At 40.3% G+C, this 21,034-nt stretch overlaps 1 protein-coding gene across 1 annotated transcript in view; it reads left to right on the top strand.

The window, feature by feature from the left end:
• GLIS1 (GLIS family zinc finger 1) overlaps window positions 1-20,803 on the top strand; it is a 251,866-nt gene extending 231,063 nt beyond the window's left edge. Inside the window, exons 9-11 of the mRNA XM_082266027.1 lie at window positions 14,796-14,971; window positions 19,732-19,842; window positions 20,653-20,803. Of these exons, the coding sequence (XP_082122153.1) occupies window positions 14,796-14,971; window positions 19,732-19,842; window positions 20,653-20,798 (433 nt within the window). The 3' untranslated portion in view covers window positions 20,799-20,803. The remainder of the gene's footprint in view (window positions 1-14,795; window positions 14,972-19,731; window positions 19,843-20,652) is intronic.
• Window positions 20,804-21,034: the final 231 nt, after the last annotated feature.

The following is a 21,034-nucleotide window of genomic DNA, read 5'->3' as shown; positions in this document are numbered from 1 at the left end:
CTTCAGCTGCCCACAACAGAGATGGCAATGCTGGAGAAGAAATTTTATAAGTGAGTATTTCTTCTTGCAGGTAAGTGCGAACCGGGACAGATCAGAGGCTAGCCATTGTGGAATGTACTAGCCCTGACTGTCCCGGGTGTATGTTTATTGAAAAAACGGTTCTGTGCCCGGACTCCGCTTTAAGCTCAGTATAGCTGTAGTTCCTCCATTTTCCCAGTAGGTATCACTGGTACCTTTGGCATTAGTATGATGAGCTATAGTGAAATGGAGTTATGAATATGTATATTTCTCTTAGCCATTCAGTAGAAGTTTCATGGCCACTGAGCATGCTGGGAGAGAGTATACATATTTAGGGAGGTCAAGTGATTGGGTCCTCCCACCCAGATCCTGGTCTGGTGTGGATGTGTGAGGAACAGCTGTGTTGGTTGAGGCCTGAATCCAAAGACCTACCTATGTGCTTGAGGCTCTGCCAGAGAGAGCCTGTTTGTTGCCTGAAAGCGTGAGGAAAGGTATGGAGTTCTGAGATGGAGTACCAGTTTAGTCTACCATGAGCTGGGGACTGTGGAGAGCCTGGGAAAGCATCAAGACAGACTCAACCAGAGAACCCCTGCACGGTCCTGTGAGTTTTTTTTTTTTGGCGCGTTAAAACCACTAGTGCGCCAGCATGCGGTTGCAGCGCATTACGATATGGCAGGAGTTGAAGTGCTTTAACTGCTTTGAAACTCAACATGAGGCTTAAATTTTGATAATGTGAACATCACTGTGTGTTGCCCATAGTATCATTTGTGTAGGGGTTTGAGGGGTGTTAAAAAATGCCCCTCGAATTCCTGTTTTCAATGCTAGTGTGAACTAGGCCTAAAAGTGTCTGGAACATTTTTCTGCAAATTTCCACACACACTATGTCTAAGAACCAGCACCATGAGGTAAAATATCAGCCCTCTCTGATGCGGGGGGTGCCGGTGTAAGATTTAGAAGCCCACTGTGAAACTGCACCAGGCCACTTCACCACAACTTTTTCTAAACCATGCATCACAATGTTTGTTACTAGGCCACAAGGCCTAGCCATAGTATTGTATTTTGGCACTTTTTTAAATGTTCCTCCCACTATCTGTCACTGCACCTTATCACTCAGGGTGTGGGTCTGTGGCCTATCCTGATGTCTAGGAGGAGAAAGTGTGGTCATCAGATTCCTTCCTCCCCTGTCTTGGGCGGTTGGGGGGGGTCACTTCTCCGGAGAGCCTCCCACCCAGTACTGGTTGGCTTTGGCTGATCATGAGAATCAGGGCCTGCTGGGCTTTTTGGCTGGGTGGACCCGAGTTGGCTTACCCCCATCAGGAGTCCTGCACCCTGCACTTGTATGTGTGTGTGTTCCCAGGTCCTTTTTGGTTCACTTGTTTGGTTCACTTGTTTTGTTTTTGTGCACTGCAGATTCGAAAAATACATTTTGCAGCTAAACCCCCCCTCCTCCCCTTTTCGTTTATATGTGTCTTGTGCAGATGAATTCACGTTGGTCATGTGACACTGTGTGCACCTCTTCTCCGGCAGTGGTTGGTTGTAAGAGCTGGTTCACACTACCACTACCAGAAAGTCGCCCCGTGACTTGAAGAGACTTGTTTAGAGACTTGGAAGAGACTTGGAAGAGACTTGGAAGAGACTTAGAAGAGACTTGGAAGAGACTTGGAAGAGACTTGTGCACTACTTTGAAGAGACAGGCGACTTTGTCTGTGGGGAATGCCTGGCTAATCTCTTTCATTTTCCTGGAAAGTCTGATAACAAGTAGTGTCAATTAAGATTAGGAGGCAACTCCCATTGAAGTATATGGGACAGTCGGATCACAGGTCGCTTCAAAGTAGTACAGGACCCTTTTCTGAAGTCGGAGCAACTTCAGTAGTGCCAATTAAGACAGCACTGATTGATTAACATTGCTTTTGTTATGTCAAGCTACCTGGGGCAACACAAGTTGCCTCACAAGTCGCGCTAGTGTGAATGGGCTCTAAATGTGCATGTTCTCTGCATCATTACACTGTGATTGCAGGATATTCTGGTAATTTCCCCTCAGGGGTTTGATCTGTGACAATCTGTGCTTACAGTATGTCCGCAGTCTTTGATAAATGATGATGGATGATGGACAATGCTGGGTGTTATTAAACCCAGAAGACTGACAACAGTGAATAGGAATTACTGAGGGTACAGCACTGGAGAAGATAGTAGTATTATAGTCGGAGATTTTGTAATTTACTAATGGCTTTTTATTGAAGAATAAAAAAGGGACATTTTATTGAAAGAAATAACCAAGAGTTGGGCTTTAAGGACAAAGACGGTTCATTTTTCAATGTATATACATATATATTTTTATAATCATACTCTGCTCAGGCCTCGCTTTTGTCATTTTCACTCCTGTACAAGTGGTCAGAGAGAAAAGCTGGATAGTGAAGTTTCACTTATATCAGCTCCCATTCCCATAAAGCAATCAGGCCTACTGGTACTTGGTTGCCTCAGGACTTATTACATGATGCTATACTCTCTGGCCTTGTTCCTCAAGAGACTGAGTAAAGCCTCGTACACACGAGTGGAAATTCGACCGGGACTTTTCGTCCGACGACCGATCTGTAGATTTTCAGCTTGTTAGTATGATGCTTCCGACAACCGACTCCGACTTTTCGGCCGAAAAATTCCTGGTGTGCAGGCTATATCATTTTTGTCGACCATCAAAACACGTCCGATTTTCGTCTCATTAGTACAGATTTCGATGGGGAAAAATCTTATGAGCAAGACTAGGCATACTCAGAGATGAATGAACACATACAAAGCAATCCAACACATGACATCACTTCTGAATAGAATTCTGTCGTGCGGAAAAATTTGTGTGCAGTCTAGAGCACATTCCAACCAACAGACATGACTCTGAACAAAAGACGGACGACCGGTCGGTGGAAATTCATAGCGTGTGTACGAGGCTTAAGGATAGAACAAGAGTACGTATACATATGTTCACAGAGGATGGTGGGACATGTGCCTCAGCTGAAGAGTAATTAAAGGAACATAGCAAGAGGTTGGTCCAGGCAGAGGTGTGGTCTGTATGTAGGCGAGGGATCAGTCCAGGCAGCTGGCAGAGATTTGGTTAGCAAGCAGGAAAGGGTTTGTCCAGGGGGCAGACAAGAGACTTGGTCAGTAAACAGGCAAAGGTTGACAGCAGGGAAGAAACATGATCAGTACACAGGCAAGGGTTAGAAGACAGAAAGGTGCAGGATTCCAGTACAGTAATGACCACTGATGAGGCACATGGAGAAACCAGCACAAGAACCGGGAGCAGAGCCAGTGAGGTTCAAATCAGGTTCCAGCAGACACAGGACCAATGGAAAGCAAGGAGGGAGGAGAATGCTGCAGGCGTTGCATGATTGAGAGTCAGTATCACAGCCAGGCAACTGGATGCCAAGATCAATGAGACTAATTGGTTGCTAGGATGAGGTGTCCAGGCAATGGGGTGTTTAGTGGTGTAATGGCTTTATTTAGGAAGGAGGCCGATCAGTGTGAGACCGAACAAGGTAAGTCTTTACAGCTTTACAATTGACTGCTATTTTATTTTTTAAAATTTCTAATAAAAAAATAAAATAAACAAAAGTATCTAAGTCCTCAATGTGGTACAGAATTTTTTTAGCAATTACAAGTTTGGACTTCAGTGGAACTAATTTGGCTTCTTATGAAGTTATCCTTTTTAATTCTGCACTCTTGCATTCTGAGTTCACTGTTGCTGATTTAAAGGGTAAGCTGTGTATTGTAGACCATGCCAAAAACAGCAGCGGACTCCCTTTTCCCAGAGATCTGGACATATAAATATTTCACTGAAATTATCTTGTAATTTACTTGCAAATGCCGAGGCAGGATGTGACCGCATCAGAACGCTGTTTACTCTGAGGGTGGGAGGCATAGGCCCAGAGTTGTGAAGAGCCGTCAGTCTGTCAGGCCTCAAGTCCTGATGATTGAAGATCATGAGTTAGATACAGAAACCTGTACGGCCATCCCTATCCCATCAGTAATGTTTGTGAAGTCTGCACAACTCAGGAAACCTGCAGCCTAAGCACTAACAGTTGCTCTTAAAGCCCTCTTTTATGGAGGTCCTTAAAATTCTGTTCAGGGGTTTGAAAGAAATAATTTATGACCTACTAAATTAATCGTTAAGTTGCTAAGAACCTCGTAAAGAGCTGCCAGTTTATACATTAATTAAACTCAAAGGTTTTTACAGTAGCCGTTGTCTGTAGGTTGGATGATTCACTGCAAATTTTTTTTTCTGCTGCTACAAAATAATTTTTGTACACAGAATTTGTAATGGTCAAAAATAATGAAGTGAATGAATACGGCCTTTTAATTAGATGGAACTATAAAAATAGGAGACATAAATATGGAGTTTATAAATACATTTGACATTACTTACCAGGTAAATAAATCTCACAGTGGTCCAAAATAATGATTAAACACAACTTTGTCTACAAAACTTAAAATGTAAACACAAACTAATAGGTAGACTTCATATGTACTGTATAGTTATGATTTGAGGACTTTTGGCGCCTACTACCTGACATCAATGTTACTTTAAAGCTGAACGACAGGTTTATATACAGTGTATGTGTGTGTGTATATACACAGTATATATACTGTAGATCTATAATATACTATATATACCAATCAGATTAAAGCCAGACTACCCTCACCAAAGGAAGCTCAGATGGTTTTCCTCCTCTCCACCTCTTGTATGTGTAATGGAGGCTTTTTTTTCTTTTTTTTTCTTTCTAGGGAGCGGGTACATAGGTTAAACAGGTATCTGCTCCCACTGCTGCTTTGGTCACTTAGATGATCGGAGTGAAAGTTCAGTCCCCCTCACTGCCCACAACCTCCTGGGACATGTCACAGGTCCCGGAGGCTGCCGGACCATTCATATAGAGAATCATATGAAAGGCACAGCGAATTTGCAGGGAGTCACAACTGGCTTCCTACAGTCTCAGGTCATTTAAGAAGACACTCAATAAGGTTGGACAAGAAGAGTTTTTATAAACAAAATGCATAGTGGGTTCTTTACTGTTATAGTAATAAGGATGTAGAACTCCTTTCCACCGTTGGTGATATCAGTGGGGAGTCTTGATAATTTTAACAAACTTTTAGGTGAGCATTTTTTGGCGACAAAAGGGGGGGCCTACTCAATATTGGGTGGGTGGTCAATATGTTAAAGAATACATTTATCTTTTGGGAAAAAAATCATAAATGCACATTTTTTTGCAGGCAAAAATGTGCATTATTTATTTTTTTTACATTGCAGCGTGTAAAGCATTGCACAAGCGATCAGCAGATCGTAGATGCAATCCCAGGATCCTGCAGATTCTCTGAGTGGAACCTGTCCTGTTAAACCACTGTATTGTCTTGGCCACCGTGCTGCAGCTCAGTTTCAGGGTCTTGGCAATCTTTTTATAGAGTGAGAGCGATAACACTAATTTTAACACACCTGCTCCCCATTCACACCTGAGACCTTGTAACACTAATGGGTCACATGACACCAGGGAGGGAAAATGGCTAATTGGGCCCAATTTGGACATTGTCACTTAGGGGTGTACTCACTTTTGTTGCCAGCAGTTTAGACATTAATGGCTGTGCGTTGAGTTATTTTGAGGGGACAGGAAATTTACACTGTTTTACAAGCTGTACACTCACTACTTTACATTGTAGCAAAGTGTCATTTCTTCAGTGTTGTCACATGAAAAGATAGAGTGTAATAAAATATTTTCAAAATTGTGAGGGGTGTACTCACTTTTGTGAGATACTGTATATATAGCCAATCCAGACTCTGAAAAGATCCTGATAATATGTTCGGGATCCACCTATAACCCTGTACCGGCAGCTGGCTTAGCCTCTCGGGAAGCTGCTAAGAACCCCAGCCAGGAGGGGAGTTGGGGGGAGGAGGGTCAGAGCATAAAAGCTCTGAAAAGCTTACCTTAATTTCTTGTTCTGGTGAGAACTCTAAAATTTTGGATTTCCCCTAACTTTTGGTCTCATTTGCATGTGTCATTCACACAGTGAATGAAAAGCGGGCCCATGCAGGGCCGTGTTTTGCCAGGACGGGGGTGCACAGGTGTTGCCTTCATCCCTCTGTTGGCATCCTATTGTGGTCTATGGGAACACCCGTCTCCACGGACACAGCCACTTTGTCCCAATATGACATCCATGTGGGTGTATATGTGATTCTCTGAACTCTGAAGGGTACGTTTGGGGATTCTCACCCACAGGGATGTTATATTGGGACACAGAGGCTGTGTCCGTGCAGCCAGGTGTCCCAGTAGACAAATATGACATGCTTGTTACTGCCCCGTGTAAACGAGGCCTTACTGACCATCAGTAATATTATATGTGAATGGCTGTGTGCCATCTTTGACACCCCTGCCCCCCTAATCCACAGCCTGTGTTGGCTATGCAGGAATCCTGCTCTGGCTACTAAAAATATTTTTGGTGACTGACAATTGGTACTAAAGCCCCAATCTGGCTTGGTCTTAACATGGGGAACATTTTTTAGACCGTTGAGAAGACAAAACAAAAACCGCACAAAACAGCAGTAAAAAAGTAAATGGCTATATATTGGGAAAAGTCCAGGATTACACAACTAGATTTTATTGGACAGCAGTGAAACAAATAAAATGCATACCCTAGAAACTCAGCAACAGTTTCTCATTATACGAAAAAAAAAAGTCTGCCTATGGAATTCTCTTTATGGAGACTACGGTTTCATCACAATTCTGTTCATGAACATAACATTTATAATATATGAACATAAACTTGTGAATATGGTTGGAAATATCTCTTTTAACAAAAGCAACAATTGAATGATTAACAAATTATTCTTGTCTTGGGAATCGCTAACGTCAAGATAATCCTAGTTCCATAATTATCTTCCTAGAAAACTGAATGATTCATTTTGGCTGGAGTTCCTTAAAACCTCTTGTCAGTTATTATATAGAACATGTGTAGAGCTACATTCATTAGCCCTCCTACACTGACTTAATGGATGAAAGGGTTTCCTTTATTCATAGTTTTATCAAACCTCATATTGAGGTTGGAGTAATCAGGGGAGGTTTGCCTAGCAATATGCATATAGCTTTCCCATGGACTGAACCTCAGAAAACTAATAGATGCATTCATCCCCTCTAAACGAGGTTGATTGAAAAATCAACCTTAATCAAGTCAGGTGGTTCCTACAGGGCCACCCACAGCTCAAATTGTGGATGATTTGGCAGGAATTGCCCAAAATTCGAGCGGTGTATTGAAGGCTTTTTTTGCACTGCTGTGATTGATCTTGATAGAGAAGGCAACTACCTACACAGCAGTGTTAATTTTCGTCAGTGGCAAATTTCGAGTGTTGACCACTAAAGGAAAATTACCCCACATTTTCATCAATTGCCGAAAACGTTGACGAAATTTAACTCCATTTTCTTCAATGAACGAAAACAGAAAGAAGATGTGAGGGAAGAACCCACATGAACTCCTGGTTTCCTCGGATCTCTGCCTGTAAAGCCTGTGAGAGTTTCCCCTTCCATCAAACAAGGTAGCGACTATACTGTGCTTAGCAGTGTGCAGTATTACAGGCCTCCCAACCATCCAAAGCACTGTGTGCATTACAGGCCTCATCAGACCATCCTGAGCACTGTGCAGCATTTACAGGCCTTCTCAGACCACCGTCCAGAGCACTTTGCATTACAGGCCTCCTCAGACCATCCAGAGGACTGTGTGCATTACAGGCCTCCTCAGACTGTCCAGACCACTGTGTTCAATGCATTACAGGCCTCCTCCTTAGATCGCGCAGAGCAATGTGTGCATTATAGACCTCATCGGACCATCCATGAGCACTGTGCAGCATTTACAGGCCTCCTCAGATTACCATCCAGAGCAATGTGTGCATTACAGGCCTCCTCAGACCGTCCAGAGCACTGTGCAGCATTACAGGCCTCCTCAGACCATCCAGAGCACTGTGCAGCATTACAGGCCTCCTCAGATCACCATCCAGAGCAATGTGTGCATTACAGGTCTCCTCAGACCATCCAGAGCACTGTGCAGCATTACAGGCCTCCTCAGACCATCCAGAGCACTGTGCAGCATTACAGGCCTTCTCAGACCACCGTCCAGTGCATTGTGCAGCATTACAGGCCTTCTCAGTCCACCATCCAGTGGACTGTGCAGCATTACAGGCCTTCTCAGACCACCGTCCAGTGCACTGTGCAGCATTACAGGCCTCCTCAGACCATCCAGAGCACTGTGCATTACAGGCCTCCTCAGACCATGGTCCAGAGCACTGTGCATTACAGGCCTCCTCAGACTGTCAAGAGCACTCACTGTTCATTACAGGCCTCCTCAGACCGTCCAGAGCATGTCATTTGTTCAAACATTATTACCATAAATAATAACATATTCAATTCAGGAGTATATACAGAGTTGTATACTCGAAACCCATACTTGAGTAAAAGTACAAGTGCTCGATCAAAAAAGTGACTTGAGTAGAAGTGGAAGTGCTCGATCAAAAAGTGACTTGAGTAGAAGTACTAAAGTATTCAACATTTTTTGTACTTAAGTATTGCAAGTAGTTTTTTTTTTTAAACTTTGCTACTCAAGTACTGAAAGTAAAAGTACCAGTAGTTTTGAAAAAAAAATTGCTACTCAAGTACTGAAAGTAAAAGTACAAGTACTGTGTTATGTAGTTATTAAAGAAAGAAGTCAAAAGTTTGAACATAATATTGTTTTTTATTATTTCAAATGCAGCTTTTATTTATACATACAGTAGCATTTATTTTCGTATGCGCTGATAATAAACATGTTTTGAGCTTCATGAAACCTGCCATCTACTGTTCTGGCAGTGGTAATTTTTATAATAGTAACGAGTAACTATGCAGCACAAAAAAAAAATATCGGAGTAGAAGTAAAAGTGGAAGTAGAAGAAAAAAATTATACTCTAGGAAAGTACAGATACCGCCTTTCGGTACTTAAGTACAGTAGTGAAGTAGTTCTGCTTAGTTACTATACATCTCTGAGTATATAATGAGTTTGGAAATTCTAGAGAAATGCTTAAATAATGCATTACAATCAGAGATGTATAGTAACTAAGTAGAACTACTTCACTACTGTACTTAAGTACTGAAAGGCGGTATCTGTACTTTCCTAGAGTATAATTTTTTTCTCCTACTTCCACTTTTACTTCACTACATTTTTTCAATGATTTCAATACTTCTACTCCGATATTTTTTTTGTGTTGCATAGTTACTCGTTACTATTATAAAAATTACCACTGCCAGAACAGTAGATGGCAGGTTTCATGAAGCTCAAAACATGTGTATTATCAGCGCATACGAAAATAAATGCTACTGTATGTATAAATAAAAGCTGCATTTCAAATAATAAAAAACAATATGATGTTCAAAATTTTGACTTCTTTCTTTAATAACTACATAACACAGTACTTGTACTTTTACTTTCAGTACTTGAGTAGCAATTTTTTTTTCAAAACTACTAGTACTTTTACTTTCAGTACTTGAGTAGCAAAATTTTTAAAAAAACTACTTGCAATACTTAAGTACAAAAAATGTTGAATACTTTAGTACTTCTACTCAAGTCACTTTTTGATCGAGCACTTCCACTTCTACTCAAGTCACTTTTTGATCGAGCACTTGTACTTTTACTCAAGTATGGGTTTCGAGTACTTTATACAACTCTGATTACAATTTAACTAAACCTATTCGATTTTAGTTGACTAAATATGACTAAAATTAAAACAAATGCAGATGACTAAAATGTGACTAAAACTAAAATGGCATTTTAGTCAAAAGATTAGGACTAAAGACACTAAACTAAATCAAAATTTGCCGCCAAAATTAACACTGCTTCACAGGAGTCTCTATCAGTCCCTCATTCTTTGGGAATGCCAGAGCATGTAGCTCTGCAGAGAAACACGGTGTGGCAGAGGCTTTGCAGGTAAAATTACTGTTTTTTTTTTTGTTTTTTTTTTCTTAGGCTTTAGGCTGGTGGAACTGTTGGGTAAAATTTGGGGAAAATCCAGTAGAAAAAAAAACACAGAAGTTCAAAACCTCTATCCAAAACTAAAAAAATACTTTTGGCTTGACATACACTGGTATTTCTTCTTTTACAGCAAAATTTTGATAACACATACTTTTTATTTGTTACATGTTTCCATTTGCAAAGCATAATTAAAAAATATATTTGCCAATAAAAAAGAAACAATATTTGGAACAAGATGTGATTTACAAACTGTATTTATTTATTATTTATGTATTTTATTTTTTTTTGTACGTGTTTGTTTAACTGCATAAAAAGCCAACAAAATTACTTCACTGAAAAAAAAAAATTATATATATATTAAAAGTGCTGATTTCCCTTTTACTTGATTAAAAGTTCAGTAGGAGACTTGGAAATTACATTTACCATAATTAACCCTTATCTATTATAGATACTTATATAACACCAGCAATTCATGCATTGATTTACATACTGTACACTTACATCAGTCCCTGCCCTCAAGGAGCTTATAATGTAAGGTCCCTAACTTACATTATATATAACTTACATAGTAAAGCCAAAATTAGACAGGAACCAATAAACTAAACCTACCAGCATGTCTTTGGAATATAGATGGGAACCCATGTAAAGCAAAGAAAGAACATGCAGACTCCATGTACAAACCCGATTCCAAAAAAGTTGGGACACTGTACAAATTGTGAATAAAAACAGAATGCAATGATGTGAACGTTTCAAATTTCGACATTTTATTCAGAATGCAACATAGATGACATATCAAATGTTTAAACTGAGAAAATGTATCATTTTAAGGGAAAAATAAATTGATTTTAAATTTTATGGCATCAACACATCTCAAAAAAGTTGGGACAAGGCCATGTTTACCACTGTGTGGCACCCCTCTTCTTTTTATAACAGTCTGCAAACGTCTGGGCACTGAGGAGACAAGTTGCTCAAGTTTAGGAATAGGAATGTTGTCCCATTCTTGTCTAATACAGGTTTTTAGTTGCTCAACTGTCTTAGGTCTTCTTTGTTGCATCTTCCTCTTTATGATGCGCCAGATGTTTTCTATGGGTGAAAGGTCTGGACTGCAGGCTGGCCATTTCAGTACCCGGATCCTTCTTCTACGCAGTCATGATGTTGTAATTGATGCAGTATGTGGTCTGGCGTTGTCATGTTGGAAAATGCAAGCTCTTCCCTGTAAGAGACAACATCTGGATGGGAGCATTTGTTGTTCTAGAACTTGGATATACCTTTCAGCATTGATGGTGCCTTTCCAGATGTGTAAGCTGCCCATACCACACGCACTCATGCAACCCCATACCATCAGAGATGCAGGCTTCTGAACTGAGCGCTGATAACAACTTGGGCTGTCCTTGTCCTCTTTATTCCGGATGACATGGTGTCCCAGTTTTCCAAAAAGAACTTCAAATTTTGATTTGTCTCACCACAGAACAGTTTTCCACTTTGCCACAGACCATTTTAAATGAGCCTTGGCCCACAGAAAACGCCTGCGCTTCTGGATCATGTTTAGATATGGCTTCTTTTTTGGCCTATCGAGTTTTAGCCGGAAACGGCAAATGGCACGGTGGATTGTGTTCACCGACAATGTTTTCTGGAAGTATTCCTGAGCCCATGTTGTGATTTCCATTACAGTAGCATTCCTGTATGGGATGCAGTGCTGTCTAAGGGCTCGAAGATCACGGGCATCCAGTATGGTTTTCCGACCTTGACCCTTACGCACAGAGATTGTTCCAGATTCTCTGAATCTTTGGATTATATTATGTACTGTAGATGATGATAACTTCAAACTCTTTGCAATTTTTCTCTGAGAAACTCCTTTCTGATATTTCTCCACTATTTTTCGCCGCAGCATTGGAGAAATTGGTGATCCTCTGCCCATCTTGACTTCTGAGAGACACTGCCACTCTGAGAGGCTCTTTTTTTACCCAATCATGTTGCCAATTGACCTAATAAGTTGCAAATTGGTCCTCCAGCTGTTCCTTTTATGTACATTTAACTTTTCCAGCCTCTTATGGCTACCTGTCCCAATTGTTTTGGAACGTGTAGCTCTCATGAAATCCAAAATGAGCCAATATTTGGCATGACATTTCAAAATGTCTCACTTTCAAGATTTGATATGTTATCTATATTATATTTTGAATAAAATATACGTTTATGAGATTTGTAAATTAGTCCATTCCTTTTTTACTCACAATTTGTACAGTGTCCCAACTTTTTTGGCATTGGGTTTGTAGATAGTGTCCTGACCCAGATTTGAACCAGGGACCCTAGTGCTGCAAAGGAAGAAGTGCTAATTACCAAGTCACTGTATGTACTGTGCTGACAGAATTCATTATCAGTTACAAATTAAATTTGAACACTGTCTGTCCTAACAAATGATTAACGTTCTCAAGGGTGGTATATTGCAAGTTGATGCACTTTCCCCACTGTTTGCTTCTGTTTAAACCTGCTCCAAAGAAGCAACATTGTTCAATATGCTATATATAAATTTGCCTTCAACAATCTCCTTATAAACATCTATCAACCAATTATTCTAATGTTAGATTTAAGTATAATAGCATTCAGTGTAATTCGTGTAGACGGCACAAATTTAGGCCACCAAGAAGAACACAGTTGTGAATGATACTGTAATATGAAGTTAGGAATGGTCACACAGGTTTTAATGCAGCCCCATTCTATAGCTGCAGCTGCTATGATAAATGCTACTTGTCCAGGTTACTATGTTGTCATAAAATCAGACCAGCTTCTAGGAGACGCGTCAACAAACAGAAGCTGGTCAGCGGCCAAATAGCTGTGCTAAATATGGGCCCTGTCCAATGGATTGATCCACAACTGGACAGAAAGCTCGGAACAAATTCACACATGCAGAATTTTTGATGGTGTGATACTCAAATTGAAGTGTGCCAACATTTTGGGGATAGAAATTTAGGTGAACTGTTAAAGATCGGAACAAGCGAGGAAGCCTTAAAATGTCACCCATCACCAATGTTCTTTTTTTCTTTATTTTTTGTCCAGGCATAGCTGTAGTGCACCTCGTTATCCCATTAAAGCCTACTTAAACCCTCTAATTTGTTACTGTAATACAGTCGGACTGCACTTAAGTTTTTTATTTTATTTTATTTACATTTATTTTATCTCCCCCCTGGCTTCCAAAGCAGCTGATTAAATCGAGATCACTTTGATTGACTGCTTTACAAGCCGCTACAGCCCTATCCAGCAAACAGACATCCCCATATACTCAGCAAGGAGACAGCCCAATCCAGCAAAGAGACATCCCCATATATTCAGCAAAGAGACAGCCCAATCCAGCAAAGAGACATCCCCATATATTCAGCAAAGAGACAGCCCAATCCAGCAAAGAGACATCTCCATATATTCAGCAAAGAGACGGCCCAATCCAGCAAGGAGACATCCCCATCTTTTCAGCAAAGAGACAGCCCAATCCAGCAAAGAGACATCCCCATATATTCAGCAAAGAGAAAGCCGAATCCAGTAAAGAGACATCCCCATATATTCAGCAAAGAGATATCCCAATCAATATACCAAAAATGTGATGTCTAACAACTTCCCCAGTCTACAGTGAGAACTATGTAATAGCAAAGTTCTAGCAGGCAGTAGGTCACTTCCTGCTATTACATCAGCACTCCTGAAGTGTATCCCTCCACACACATAGAAAGAGATATAGATTGGAGATTAGTGATCACATGAACACAAATAAAAAAATCATAAAAAGATACATAAATTGCATGCAGAGAATGACATAGTAGCGTATACGGTGCCATTAGGATGTTTGTTGTGCCTAGGCTTTCCAACTACATAAAGGGCTCATTCAGAAGTGCAGCAGCGACTGTCACTCCTCTGAAACATGTTTACACTCAGATCACTTTTCAGAGGTGTTTGACAGGTATTGAGGAGGCAATATAATTTAACCCTATAATTGACGTACTACTTCATTGCAATCGCATGCATTGCACATGGTTGCGGCACAGCCCCATAGAAGTGCATTTGTCATGTTCAGCGACTCCAGTAGAGGAATGGATGAGGCTGTTGTGATCAGCCCATCCCATCTCCCCTAATCCTTGAAGCTGACACTGATTGTAGAGATAGGCTTTCACTTATTCATGCTTGTGAGTGCAACCAAACCGGTTTTAAATTTCCCTAATAAACCTGGTTACTACTATTGTCTGCTTGGCGCCCCCTCTCTCTTCCTTGTTCTGTTTTCAGCGGCGGCACTGCCAGCCAAAAGTGACATGCTGTGTAAGTTTTGCCGCGGCCACAAATCACAGCATCGCGGCCATGATGCATAGCATTGTGGCCATGGCATGTGTACAACCGTAAGCAGCTGTACATTAATGTTCAGACAGGAGGATGGAGGGTAATAAAACTGCAGCTCAACCCCCTGGTTATGCTGCCTCCCAGCCCCGCATGTGAACAAAGCCTAATAGTTACCAAAACAGCAAAAAAACACATTGACTGCCTTGTACACATACTAATATATCAGAAATGTCTTGCAAAATATGGTCACCTGGTGAGAAAAAAGGGCTGGATCAGGCAAATGGTATCTAAGAGGAATCAAGGGGGATTTGTACATCATGCAGGGTAAGGGGTAAAAACAGGGTGACCCAACTATTACACCTCTGTCCTCTTCTCAGTCCCCAGATTTCACAAATAGAAACAAGTAATTTTTTTAATGATTTTTTCCCTGTATATTGCAGGATATCCTCCCCTACTCTTGCAAATTTTTCTGCTCCTTTGAAACCTGTGGTATCCTCTCCATTGCTGCACAAGGGATCCTCTCCGAGCTGCCACCAGAAATCCCCCAACAGAGAGAATTGTCTAACCGGGAAACCTTACTCCACATTTCAGAGTCCTGCAGCCACCCATGCGCAAGGTGTGTATACAAACTGGAGGAATATAAGAATGTTGTGTTGTTCCAAGCAACCCCATTCCAAGTGTGATTCTTTATCTGAAAGATGCAAAATACCGTAATATCATGTTGTCTGTCTTCAGTTTTTGGCCACTTTTACATGGGCAGCGTCTGGTCCATTCAGCAGGAAATTCATGGACAGATCAATTTCTCAATCAGAGCAGAATGGGATGGGTGTCACGTTTCTGACATCCGTGTCCATGCACTGTTTAGCTCTATTTAAAAAATTAAGCTTTGTGAATCCATATCTTATTTTTAGGTGGCCGGATGTGTCTGTTTACATCAGACGACCTCCAATCTGTCATGTTTAGGTCAGAAACCTTTTCCATTTTTGATTCAAACCTAGACGGATGCAGACGTAATTGGATGTAAACAGACGCACATCTATTTACATTGACATGCCCATAGACTTACATGGAGCTTCTGATCATGTCCACCTGAAAAACTGATCGAACCGCCTGCATAAAAGGGGCCTACTGGCATTTTATATTTAAAACACTAGGATGCTTTCAAAGTGTCTGTACTAAGTACTGTCTTTACCACTCAACTGCTTACTCATTTTCTTGATTGGGTGTCAAAGAGACAGTAATTGAAAGCGAATCTTCCCGATGTTGTCACAGACAAAAATAACTGACATCTCCCCTTCTCAATCCAAAACTAGAGAAAAATGGCTGGAGCTAGTCTTTGAGGGCCCATTTAGATCTTTGGGTATGCGTAGAGGTATTTTTATTTTTTATCATTCTCCATTTATCCTTTGCTCCCCTATTATCCCTTTTTTCTATCCCAGACCTTTTGATGAGTGAAGCTGAGTAATCACTTTAACATGGATCAGTCAATGAAAGCCAGGGTAGCCAGGAGAATCTCACACAACACATATCATGCTAATATACTGTATGTCAATATGGAAACAGAAGAGAAGAGTGACAACAGAAAAGGTCTAAGTGGTCCATCAAGTCTGCCCCATCTGTTTTTATCTCAAGTATGTTTAAATGCACCTACCGTTGACTTGCTCGCTACCTCATCTGGAAGTCTCTTCCAAAAAATACTTTCCAAGATTTTGAACTTTCTCTTGCTAGCTTGAGGACATGTCCCTGTGTCCTTGATCGTACTTCGTACAGAAGATGCTGCCCTCCTAAACCTTTTCACACCCTTTATATATTTGAAGATTTCACTCCTGTCCCCCATATTCCCTTCTTTCTTCAAGATTGTACATATTAAGTTCCGTAATTCTCTTCTGATGTTTCTGTCAGAATGTTTATACTGCTCTGAATATAACAGTGTCTATTTATGTCAATAAGCAAAGATCTGTGCGGTAGGAGAATCTCTACTTATTTCCACAAATCAATATGTAGCGAATTCTTTTTATTGATTAATTTCTTTTTAAAAGCATATACCAATGTTAGTGAAAACAGTCTACAGTATGGAATATATAAGAATATTTATTCACGAGACATTTATTCACGATAAATGATCAAATTGATGGTGACACAAAGAGATAACTTTAAATAACGATACAAACTTCAAACAATGAATGCAATGTGATGTGTAGCTCAATAATGAAAGTAAAAATAAAGCAAGATTACGTTTTCTCCAGGTATAGTATAAACCACAAATGAATGTTCTATATAATCAGACCACAATTGTCTGCGCAATGCACAGCCTGATAGTCACTCCACTGCAGATAAAGCGAGAATAGGCTATGCAAAACGTGAGACTAATACGCCAATATGCGCTAAATATGATATTAATAAAAATGTATAAAAAGCAAAAATCATCTCTTAGAGAAAAATCTACATATGGTTTATACGGCTGGGATTGTACTCTCATTACCCTTTAGCATGAAATGTAAAACATTTAAGGAAGTACATAAAAAATATTGAATTATAATCAAATAAACAGCAAGGCATATTTACCATATTTAAAATGGCTGCTAGCTTAGAATGGTCGTTACCAGAGTCCTACAGATGGCTGCCTTTCCAAGATGGTGGCCAATTAGGGAGGAGTTTCATTTGGCGTCCTTCCAAGTTTCAGATACATGATGGAGCAAAATGGAGTCTGTATAGATGAGTCTATGCATGGCTGTAGTAGCGTGTGTGTTGTATGTGTAAGGTATGTTGTCCAAATGTCACGTTTCTCTCTCATCTGGGTTTCCCTTTTTATATGGTATAGAACAAAGGACTATTAAAATTACCATAAGTTAAACCCAGAAGGAGTGACATTATCCCCATTGGTTGGGACATCTTATTCATTAACTGGTGAGGTCATTGGGTGACACCTCTTGGTTGACCAGAATATTAAAATTAAATGATGATTCCTCCATATTTAAGAGTAATCATCATAAAACAACATAAAATGTATCCATACTCTCATCTATTACATGTCCATTTAATATCCACCATGTATCTAGGTAAAGATTAAATCTGGTAACACCATTCTAATATTTAATATATCTTATTTAATATATATATCTATATATATTGGAAATTACTTTTTAACCTAAGACTTAAATTAGTAGTAGTCAGTCACCAGAGATGGCAGTATTGTGTTGCTCTTAGGTTCAGTATTACAGCATTATTTACCTACAAATAAACTTTGAACCTTATATTGACAAAGAGCTTACCATCTCAGACTTTCTAGAGTCTGGCAAGGTTAGAAAAGTTTTATGATTCATTTTTACAACTTACAAAGGATTAACATGAAGTCTTTCTAAACATGCAGTGATGAGTCATCAAAATCAGTTTAACTTTCATTTAGCAAGGATGAAACAATTATAATATAATGGTTTTTCTACATATCTATGTATGTTAGTTATATATATATATATTTCATTGTTAATATTCTGTTACATATAAGATTAGAACGTATCTGTAAATCTTATTTTAAATGGATCTAAACACAGAAAATACTGACTAAGGTTTATGGTCCCACACACAGATAAGATTACCTTGGTATAGCGTCTTAGACTTAGTAGACACTTTTTGTTAGTAGATTTAACCGTTCAGTAACCTTTAACCTCCCCAAATAAGCCTGACATTTCATCCACCAGAAATTTCACCACTTTTGTTTTCCTGCTGTGAGCATTTTCTGTTTTATCAATATCTTTTGTAAGTGAGGTCTCCAGATACACTATTCTAAATTAAGTCTAAGTAAAGATCTTTATTACATGATCAGGACCCCCTTCCTCCTGCTGGTGATTCCCTCTAGTGATAACTAAAGATCTATATAGGGAAATCAAGACCTCCTTCCTTCTGCTGGTGATCCCTCTAGTGATAACTAAAGATCTATCTAGGGGAATCAGGACCTCCTTCCTTCTGCTGGTGATCCCTCTAGTGATAACTAAAGATCTATCTAGGGGAATCAAGACATTCTTCCTCCTGCTGGTGATCCCTCTAGTGATAACTAGAGATCTATATAGGGGAATCAGGACCTTCTTCCTCCTGCTGGTGATCCCTCTAGTGATAACTAAAGATCTATATAGGGGAATCAAGACCTCCTTCCTTCTGCTGGTGATCCCTCTAGTGATAACTAAAGATCTATCTAGGGGAATCAAGACCTTCTTCCTCCTGCTGGTGATCCCTCTAGTGATAACTAAAGATTTACATAGGGGAATCAAGACCTCCTTCCTCCTGCTGGTGATCCCTCTAGTGATAACTAGAGATCTATATAGGGGAATCAGGACCTTCTTCCTCCTGCTGGTGATCCCTCTAGTGATAACTAAAGATCTATATAGGGGAATCAAGACCTCCTTCCTTCTGCTGGTGATCCCTCTAGTGATAACTAAAGATCTATCTAGGGGAATCAGGACCTCCTTCCTTCTGCTGGTGATCCCTCTAGTGATAACTAAAGATCTATCTAGGGGAATCAAGACATTCTTCCTCCTGCTGGTGATCCCTCTAGTGATAACTAGAGATCTATATAGGGGAATCAGGACCTTCTTCCTCCTGCTGGTGATCCCTCTAGTGATAACTAAAGATCTATATAGGGGAATCAAGACCTCCTTCCTTCTGCTGGTGATCCCTCTAGTGATAACTAAAGATCTATCTAGGGGAATCAAGACCTTCTTCCTCCTGCTGGTGATCCCTCTAGTGATAACTAAAGATTTACATAGGGGAATCAAGACCTCCTTTCTCCTGCTGGTGATCTCTCTAGTGATAACTAAAGATCTATGTAGGGAAATCAAGATCTCCTTCCCCCTGCTAATGACCCCTCTAGGGATATCTAAAGATCTATTTTGAGGAATCAAGACCTCCTTCCTTCTGCTGGTGATCCCTGTAGTGATAACTAAAGATCTATGTAGGGAAATGAAGATCTCCTTCCCCCTGCTAGTGACCCCTCTAGGGATAACTAAAGATCTATATTGAGGAATCAAGTCCTCCTTCCTCCTGCTGGTGATCCCTTCAGCGATTACATAAAAATCTATATAGGGGAATCAAGATCTTCTTCCTCCTGCTGGTGAACTCTCTAGCGATAACTAAAGATCTATATTGGGGAATCAGGACCTCCTCCCTCCTTCTGGTGATCCCTCTAGTGAGAAAGATCTATATAGGGGATTCAGGAATGCAGAAATGGAGAATACATATACAGTATACACACACACGTATGTGCCAGCAGATCAGGATTGAACCTCACTGGCTTGTTACCTGACATTTTATTGACTGAAACTGGTTGAGAAATGTAATTTCTTTCACACTGGAGACTGTTTAATTTATGTAAATTCTTGCCAGGATTTCAGGGCAATTTTGTGCAATACCCGGAGTGCTATCGAGAGATCCAGTGTCTGAGCAGAGAGTCACTTGACCCAAACCGATATCAAGTTTCTAGTGGACAACCTACAGGTACCGACTTTCATTTCAGTTTCTATCTGTTAGGCGAACCATACACTATACAGTTTGGTTGTACAGTGAACTGGTCCTTTGTTTAGTGTTTGTTACACCAGCATTTTATATTCCTGATAGGTGCCTGCAGTACCATGTACTTGTATGAAAAAGTATTCTGTCCTCTTTGTATTGCTTCCTTTATGTGAAATCCCTGGTGATCTTGCCAGTCCCCCTGCTTTTCTATTAAAAACTGACCGCACTAAGCAGAAGAACACATTGTGGTGAGTTCTCTAGCTATGCTGGGAGCTCAGCCTGCTCTCATCCAAAGATCAGACTTGTCCTAACATGCTCCCCTTGCACAGCCATTCACTGGGAAGCTCAGTGTGCTGTTGCTTCTCCTCCCCCCAGCTCTATCCTAACATGCTCCCCCTGCACAGCAATTCACTGGAAAGCTCAGTGCGCTGTTGCTCCTCCTCCCCCCAGCTCTGTCCTAACATGCTCCCCCTGCACAGCCATTCACTGGGAAGCTCAGTGTGCTGTTGCTTCTCCTCCCCCCAGCTCTTAAGCAGCTGAGAGCAGGGGGAATGTGATAGTATATTTAAAAAAGGGAAAAAAGGTATTTATAATGTTTTTTTTTTTTTTTTTATATCTATAAGCAAATGTTTTGCCGTTTATCTCTATTTTAAACCTTGTTTTACAAGGTGATTGCTTACAGTCGTTTTAAGGACCCCCTGATACTTTGTACCCTTATTATTATTAACCTTTCTCATCACTTGCAGGGCGTTCCTTTAATTTGCGTGTTCAGTGACTATATTTTTATTTCTTCAGGTTATGAATTACACAGCGGCAGTGTGGGTGCTCAGTGTGTATCGGAAGATATCAGAGCAATCTGCTCACCAGACAGAGACTTCTTTCCTCATGCTGCTTTTGACCACTGCCTTCCTCAGATACCTTCCATTTATACTGACACTTAGGACTTGCTCTGCCCAAACTAAAAGGACAGCTGCACCAATAAACTATTTTCTCGCTTTCAGTGGACAGTGGTGGAAAGTCAAAAACTTGTGTATCTCAGAAGCTCCAATGGCAATGAGATTGTGCGGTACTCATTTCTTTCTACATCTCCTTCCACAAGACATTAATGAAAGAGTCACTTTCTCATAGCCAGACTTAGAAATTATTTATTTATTCTACATTAGTCAGAATTTTTTGA

The sequence above is a fragment of the Pelophylax lessonae genome (assembly GCF_965119305.1).
Source record: "Pelophylax lessonae genome assembly, chromosome: 8".
NCBI classification, from domain to species: domain Eukaryota; kingdom Metazoa; phylum Chordata; class Amphibia; order Anura; family Ranidae; genus Pelophylax; species Pelophylax lessonae.
Note: the sequence above shows the minus strand (reverse complement) of the source record. Positions and strands in the feature narration are given on the sequence as shown.